Genomic DNA, 8570 nt, shown 5'->3' with positions numbered 1-8570 from the left:
CGGGTGCATTGTGGGACGAAGTCCCAGGCATGAAGACAAAATTCGACGCTCCCATATCCTAAGCCTGTCCATTTGGTGAGATGAAATCCCAAACCAAACTGGAAAGGCGTAGGCCATGAGAGGTCTTATAATTTGCCTATATATCAGAAGTCTGACCCTAGTGCCAAGTCCAGTCCTACGACGGAGTAAACTGTGGTACAAAAAGTAAACCTTCTTCACCTTTTCTAAAACCGAGTCCATATGCCTATAGAATTCGAAGTTCTCATGGAAAACTACACCCAAGTACTTCAACCGGTCCGATGTTCTTATGGTCTCACTGCCAATGTTCAGATGCGGAATATATCCCCTCGCATTGGGATAAAGGCGGCCACGCCTACCCTTCACCAAGACACTATTACATTTACCGACATTCAGCTTTAAGCCCCATTTGCCGAAGTACTCATTGAGATCAACCAAGTAGTTGTTAACCCTTCGATTCAAAGTCGACGCTCTCGGCCCTTTTGCCGCAATCAGAATATCATCAGCGTATGTCAGAGTCAGATCACCGTCAGGTGGTCTTGGGAGATCAGATACAAAAATGTTATATAAAACGGGACCTAACAAAGAGCCCTGTGGTACACCAGCTACCACGTCCCTAGACTCAGAAAGCTCAGAGCCAACCCGAACCATAAATATTCGACCATTCAAAAAATTCGCAACCATACGACATGTATTCCGGTTAAAACCATATTCCATCATTTTGAATACTATTCCCTTCTGCCATGCAGTGTCAAAGGCCTTTGCCAGATCCAAACTAACTACCAAAGTTGCACTTCTATTATTCAACCCCCTGGCCACATAATTCCCAAACACCGTAAGTGCATGGGAAGTAGAATGACCACTTCTGAAACCAAATTGACTGTCATGTAATACGCCACCGTCTAATATCCTATCGTTAATACTAGCCAAGATAAACGATTCAAATAGTTTGCCAAATGCCGACAGCATAGATATCGGTCTATAACTATCCACTTGAGCTGGGTCACACCCAGGTTTCAGAATTGGTACCACCATTGCCATTTTCCAGTTCGCAGGAAAATACCCGATGTTCTGACAATGATTAAAAAGAATCGAAAGACATCTCCACGTTACTATGTCCGTTTTCCTGAGAACATAGTCAGGGATTCCGTCCTGATTACTGGTCTTCTTGTTCCTTCTAGACTTGAGAGCACTGCCAATTCGACCTGGGCCAATCAGGTCAATCTGGGTTGAATCATAATCATTGACCATAGAACCATCTGCCATTACATTCCGTCCAAAGGTCAATACTGGTCTGTGATGAGTCAGAGTCGAAACTGTCCGATCAACTCTATGTACAAAAGAAGGTGAACGTAAGTCATTATCGCCTTGGTGGATTTCAAGAAAACCGTCCGCCAGCAGTTCAGCTTTATCAGCATCAATGGGCACACTAATTCCATCAGCGTCCCTTAAGTCTGGAATGTCCGTATGTTTCCTAATACCAGCACCTCTTCTTACCTGGTGAAAGGTTCTATTGTTCAACTTAATCTTCCGTAAATAATTACACCAATAGTCTTCCTCAAAAACGGAGATAGCTCCTTGTATGATCCTATCAAGATTGCGAATATCAGCTCTTAAAGTTGAACATCTTGTCGGGTCAATAGTCCTCCATAATGTCCGTCTTAGTCTTTTCTTTTCGGATATGAAGTTAAGGATATTAGGTGGTAGTTGCAATAATCCCTTGTTACCGGAAGGTATTTTAGGAATAGCCTCGTCCATTGCATTCCAGAAGACGGTATTCATAGCACAAATGCTGTCATCAATCTCCTGTATGGTCACATTTCTGTCTGTCGGAAGTTGGCAGTCCGGTAGGTCCCTAGCTAGGATTCTGTTAAAATGTCTTATGTCCATTCTGTTGAAATTATAGTAGATTGGTTCCGTACGTTGTCGAAGGTCTCCTGATTCCACAACAATCTCAACAGCATTATGGTCAGATTCAAAATCAAAAGTCCTAAGTCCATTCATAGAAGTAGGAGAAAGTCTAATATCAGATGACGCTAAGAAGTAGTCCAAATAAGAAGATGAGTTACCAGAAACTCTTGTCGGATCAGCAGTTCGATGTATGTCTAAGTCCGGGCAAGACAACAGAAATTCCCTTAGATTATGTCCGCTGCGATTACAGACATCGCCACCAAAGTAAGTGTGTTTAGCATTAAGGTCCATCCCAATCAAAAGACCACCCCTAGAGGAAAGATCAACAATAGGATCAAGATCCGAAATCGATAACAAAATCTGTGGTCTCAAATAAGCAGATATAACAGTATATAGCCTACCATCAGCCCTAGTAATCCTCACAGCAGTACACTCAATCACACCTAAATCAAGAATGAACCTCTCAGAGCATAAATTATCCTTTACAAGTATAGCAGTCCCTCCTCCGCGTTCGTTTTGTCGATTTTGTCTGTATGTTCTATATCCCCGCAAGTCAAGAGTATGTCTGGGGGATAGTTTATGCTCTGCCAGTAAAAGAACATCCGGACGATGTTCCCTCAAAAATAATTCAACGAAATATCTCTTGTGCCTTGACACAATGGAATTAACATTCACAAAAATACACTTAAGAGAATTATCCATCATACTGTAAAGAAATTAACATTCCAAGTAGAGCCCTGGATTTTTCAGCATCATCACCTAAAGAACGATATTCCCTAGCAAATCCCTTAAGCTTACCTAAGCAATTTAACAGATCGCCACCAAACAAGCGTCTGCAGTCAGCATCAATGACGTCAAAGTCAGCCCTAGCCGAAGACAATGTAACATTATTACCTACACGAGGACCCCCAGGAGCAATTGTTGGGACAGGTACAACGCGTTGAACAGAGTTTGGGTGTACTGCAGATCTTGCAGCAGCAGCATACGAAAGTCCACTTCCCCGTGCCGGTGAAGCTCCAGTAGTAGCACCTGCTGATCTCTTGGCAGCAATTTTACGAAGTAGGTCCAGACGTTTTGGACAATCTTTGGCACTAGCTGCGTGACCCTCTGTCTCACAGTTTGCGCATTTAACGGGCAATCCAACTTTCCTGATGGCCTGACCCGTTACGGGATCTGTCGTTAAAGTTTCGGCAGTATTCACATCCTTAGCCGGCACCAGGCAATTACCCGGTCCGTGAGAATCCCCACATTTCACACATCTATAAGGCATGTTGCAATTTACAGCAACATGTCCAAAACGTTGGCAATTGTAGCACTGAACTACGTCCCGTCGAGCATGTTTCTCCATATAGACCCGGCAATGTAAAATATACCTAATGTCCCTGAAGCCTCTAAGGTCAGACTCCCTACCAAGCTGAAATAGCCATCTATCATTCCCCAATTTATGCAGACCCATAATTCTAACCTTAACCTGGAGACCCTGCATGTAATCTGTTACCTCTTCCTTCTCAAAGGAGTCAGAAAGACCCCTTACTATAGTCGAAAAAGGCCTTTGAGCCTTTGGTGTGTGGGTAAAAAAATGAACCCCTTCCTCATTCAACATGACCTTCAATTTGTCAAAATCTTCAAGGGTGCAGACCCCTATATTGGTAACATGTTTACCTAAAATCTTAATATTGTAGTCCTTATGACCTAATATATTTTCCAATTTACTAGTTATATATTTAACATTAATATTATAAGTGGTCACAATAGGTACTGACTTACTCTTAGACTTCACTTCCTTTGTTGATTTGGTAGTTTCCTTTGACACCTTACTGGAACGAGGAACATCCTTCAAGAGAACTTTTTGTTTTGGCTCCACATTAATCGGCACCTTAACAGCTGATGAGCCAGCTACCGCATTAGCCTGGCCTTCCTTCAATGTATCAACTGAATCATTGGATTCCGAAACTGAATCTGCAATCTCCATGTCATCTTCATTGGAGGAACTTTCGGATGCATTATCCGTATCAAATCTCTTTCGAACTAGAACATCAAGATTGTTTTGCAATCGTTCGTTTTCACTCAAAACACTCTCAAGCCTTTTGTTGACGAGTGCCAATTGTTCAGTCAACTGAGCAATGATCTTCTGCGGGTCATCATCCGACCCTGGGCCCCTGGGCCTTTTATTAGGGTTAAGACTTTCGTCTTTCCCCATTTTAAATGTTCACAATCACAATAAGAAGGGCAGTATCTATCCGCGTTGGTAACGGAGTCATAGAAATTTACCCTGTAATTTGCACTGATCAACTCAAATTCAATAGAATTGTCCTCTTTCAATTCAAAATTATCAATAAAACACTAAAAGTCGATTAATTCACACTTTATTGCCTCCTATGGGCTTCTCATTCAATCTAATGAGCTTAATTTAAGGCAAGATGCCTACTATTTCAACCACGCTTCTCAAAAAGTCAATGGATCACTTTCACACTTCGAAAATTCCCAATGCCTACTATTTTCGGCTCGCTTCACAAAATTTCTTATAACCTTATATAAAAAAAAATTTTTTCCGTTCACTGATAAGTCAAGACAATTCACTTGTTTACACTTCACAATCACTATGTTTTCGTCATCATTCGTGAGTTTTTATGGTGATATGTGCGCATTATATACCTTTTTGAAATCCAACAAATACTATAGTATCTACAAAATGTATCTACACAAACCACCCCATTGTGTGTGTGTTCTTCTCAGACAAAAAAGTATAAATACCCATAGTAACAAAAAAATATTTTATCAGTTTGTGTTTACAGTGCTCTAGTGAAGTGTAACTAAATAACTAAAAAGTGAAAAATGTCTGGTCGTGGTAAAGGTGGCAAAGTTAAGGGAAAGGCAAAGTCCCGTTCAAACCGTGCTGGTTTGCAATTCCCCGTCGGTCGTATCCATCGTTTGTTGCGTAAAGGCAATTATGCCGAACGTGTTGGTGCCGGCGCTCCCGTATATTTAGCTGCCGTTATGGAATATTTGGCCGCTGAAGTTCTTGAATTGGCTGGTAACGCTGCTCGTGACAACAAAAAGACCAGAATTATTCCCCGTCATTTACAATTGGCCATCCGTAATGATGAAGAATTGAACAAATTGTTGTCTGGCGTAACAATTGCTCAAGGTGGTGTTTTGCCCAACATTCAAGCTGTACTTTTGCCCAAGAAAACAGAAAAGAAAGCCTAAATTATTTTACACAACGACAACAACAAAATGTAAAAATATTATACAGACCATCGTATTTAGAAAAAAACCAACCGTCCTTTTCAGGACGACAAATTTATTTCAAAAATGAGTAAAATTTTTTCAAAACTAACTTAAAACAACAAATTAATAAGTATTTTTCCATAAAAACAAATTTAAAATTAAACTAAATTTATCTTTTTATCAGTAAAAGCCATCAATTTTACTTATTTTCATTCAAAATATAAAAAAAAAAAACAAACATCTGCCGTACATAATCATCCCTCGTTTTATTTTTTCACAATCATCCCTCGTATTAGTTTTTTTTATACATACAATAATAATGGTATCCATAAAATACAACAAACTAAAGAAATACACATATACAACTATACAAATGCCTTTACTTTTCAACAAACTTCATCATATAAGCATTTCTTGTGATTTTACAAATACAAAATCCACAGTATAAACGAACTAACTAAAAAAAACGCACTCACACAACTATACAAATGCCTTTACATTTTAACAATCTGTTTCTTTTTTTCCACAAACAAAAACAACGATATACACAAAACTTAACAAACTAAAGAAAAACACACAGACACAACTATACAAATTCCATAATATTTCTTGTTTTAGTGAAAAAACCAACAACAAATACATTAAGCTGATGTTCACAGAATAATCATGCAGTCGCGATTCTTACGAAGTATTTTTCTACATACGATTTGTTTGTGTTTGACAGTATGTGACCATTTTAACTATAGTAAAAAAAAAGCAACAACAAACACATTAAGCTGATGTTCACAGAATAATCATACAGTCGGGATTCCTACGAAAATTTTTTGCCTACATAGAATTTGTTTGTGTTTGTCAGTATGTGGTCGTTTTAAGAAAAAAGTGACTTGTTTCTTCTTTATTTTGTATGCCTTGGAAATTTTTTGTAAATTGTTGTTGCGTACAGTTAGACGGAAAAGTTATTTGTTCATTTCAACTTTGAATATTGAATATTTTAATTTTCTATCAACTAATATAAACAAAATTTTACTCTATGAAGTTTTTTCTTTAATTTTAAATTTATTTTTTAGAAATTTTAAAACAAAAATATATATATATATATTTTTTTTTTCTAAAAAAAAAAAGAAAAAACCCAACAAATTTTCTCAATGCCGTCGGCAAAACACTTTTTCGTCATGTGAATATCTTCTAAAAGTTACAAAAATATTATTTTTATTATTAATTTTTTTATAGATATTCATATCTGATTATCATATTTTTTTAAGAATTAATATATTAATAATAAAGAATTTTTGTTTTAAAAAAAAATCATACATTTATTTGAAAATATATATTTATATATATTTGAAAATATATATAAATAAATTTCCTCAAACATTCCTATTTATTATTTTAGTTTTGAAATTACTTTTTCTGAATAAACAAACAAAAATACACACAGTAGAAGAAATAAACTTTCATGCCCAAACAAACCACTATATGAATGCCTTTGCATTGTTATTATTCTCACATATTCTTGTTTTGTTTGTTCTCTTCGTTTTTGTTGCTCTCGTTTAAATGCAGTCGTCTTTGCGTAGAATTTGTTTGTCTTTTGTATGAAACTGGTTTCTTCTTGTTTGTTTATATTTTTTTCATATGCGTACAGTTTGATTAAAGAATTTTTTCATTTTGAAATTGTAATATGTAAACAACAACTCATAATGATGATTTTGTTTCTAAATACATAAAAGTATGAAAAATTTGATTATGCCGACGGTAAAATGTTTTGCTAACCCGTCGGCCGTTGTATTTCTTAATAAAAATACTAAATATTTCAAAATTTTGTTTAAAAAAAGTAATATTTGAACAATTAATAGAAATAAATATTGTTTACATAAATAAAAAAAAAAATAAAAAAAATTTTTTAACCTATCCTAGTATATTTTCAATCAAAAAATGCACTATCTCTTTTTAAATTTTATTTTGTGGTCCTGAAAAGGACCGATTGTTTGTTTTGTTAATAAACACATATGATGATGTCTGTGTAGTAATTTTGTCAATCAATTTAAGCACGTTCGCCACGAATACGTCTGGCCAATTGAATATCTTTTGGCATAATGGTGACACGTTTAGCATGGATGGCACACAAGTTGGTATCTTCGAAGAGACCAACCAAATAAGCTTCACTGGCTTCTTGCAAAGCCATAACAGCAGAGCTCTGGAAACGCAAATCAGTTTTGAAATCTTGAGCAATTTCACGAACCAAACGTTGGAAGGGCAATTTGCGGATCAACAATTCAGTACTCTTTTGATAACGACGAATTTCACGCAAAGCTACTGTACCAGGGCGATAACGATGAGGTTTCTTAACACCACCGGTAGCTGGTGCACTTTTACGAGCAGCCTTAGTAGCCAATTGTTTACGAGGTGCTTTGCCACCAGTCGATTTACGGGCAGTTTGCTTAGTACGAGCCATTATTTTTCACTTCACTTTTTAAAAATCACTTTAACACTGTTCACACACGAATATTTTTTTTCGCCGATGGTACCGGGTTTATATAGAAAAATTTTGTATTGGAAATATAAGGGTGAGTGTGTGTGTATTGTATTAAGTGGTGGTTGATTATACTAAAATATAGACGCACACAAAAAAGAATAGTATAGCATGATATATCTGTTACATTCTAATTTTAGTTCAATTTGGTATAAATACCAGTGGTTAGGAGGCAAAAATTATTAGTTCTTGTGAATCTTTAGTGAAGTGTGTTTAGAAGAAAAAAGTGATTAAAAATGACTGGTCGTGGTAAAGGTGGTAAAGGCTTGGGAAAAGGTGGCGCTAAACGTCATCGTAAAGTGTTGCGTGATAACATCCAAGGTATTACCAAGCCAGCTATTAGACGTTTGGCTCGTCGTGGTGGTGTAAAACGTATTTCTGGTTTGATTTACGAAGAAACCCGTGGTGTCTTGAAGGTGTTTTTGGAAAATGTCATCCGTGATGCCGTCACCTATACCGAACATGCCAAGAGGAAAACCGTCACCGCTATGGATGTTGTCTATGCTTTGAAGAGACAAGGTCGCACTTTGTACGGTTTCGGCGGTTAAATGATAGTATATTGAGAAAAAAGTATAAATCAACAATATCGACAAAATTTATCAAACAACAAAACAAACAATCGGTCCTTTTCAGGACCACGAAATGAAATTTAAAAAGAGATAGTGCATTTTTTGATTGAAAATATACTAGGATAGGTTAAATTTTTTTTTTTTTAATTTTTATTTATGTAAACAATATTTATTTCTATTTATTGTTTAAATATTAAGTACTTTTTTTTAACATTTTACCGTCGGCATAATCAAATTTTTCATACTTTTATGTATTTAGAAACAAAATCATCATTATGAATTCTTGTTTACATATTAAAATTTCAAAAAGA

General features: G+C 36.3%; 2 protein-coding genes across 2 annotated transcripts; both read left to right on the top strand.

The window, feature by feature from the left end:
• Positions 1-4705: 4705 nt before the first annotated feature.
• Positions 4706-5225, top strand: LOC111689412 (histone H2A). The gene has a single exon (XM_023451884.2). It carries the CDS (start codon positions 4765-4767, stop codon positions 5137-5139), a length of 375 nt encoding a protein of 124 aa, XP_023307652.2. The 5' UTR covers positions 4706-4764; the 3' UTR covers positions 5140-5225.
• A 2664-nt stretch (positions 5226-7889) lies between these two features.
• Positions 7890-8312, top strand: LOC124421448 (histone H4). The gene has a single exon (XM_046956680.1). It carries the CDS (start codon positions 7927-7929, stop codon positions 8236-8238), a length of 312 nt encoding a protein of 103 aa, XP_046812636.1. The 5' UTR covers positions 7890-7926; the 3' UTR covers positions 8239-8312.
• The last annotated feature ends 258 nt before the right edge of the window (positions 8313-8570 follow it).

Source organism: Lucilia cuprina, chromosome 2, assembly GCF_022045245.1.
Source record: "Lucilia cuprina isolate Lc7/37 chromosome 2, ASM2204524v1, whole genome shotgun sequence".
Classification (NCBI taxonomy): domain Eukaryota; kingdom Metazoa; phylum Arthropoda; class Insecta; order Diptera; family Calliphoridae; genus Lucilia; species Lucilia cuprina.
Note: the sequence above shows the minus strand (reverse complement) of the source record. Positions and strands in the feature narration are given on the sequence as shown.

Coding starts and splice junctions, on each gene's coding strand:
- LOC111689412 (XM_023451884.2), top strand. CDS start 4,765: ATGTCTGGTCGTGGTAAAGGTGGCAAAGTTAAGGGAAAGGCAAAGTCC.
- LOC124421448 (XM_046956680.1), top strand. CDS start 7,927: ATGACTGGTCGTGGTAAAGGTGGTAAAGGCTTGGGAAAAGGTGGCGCT.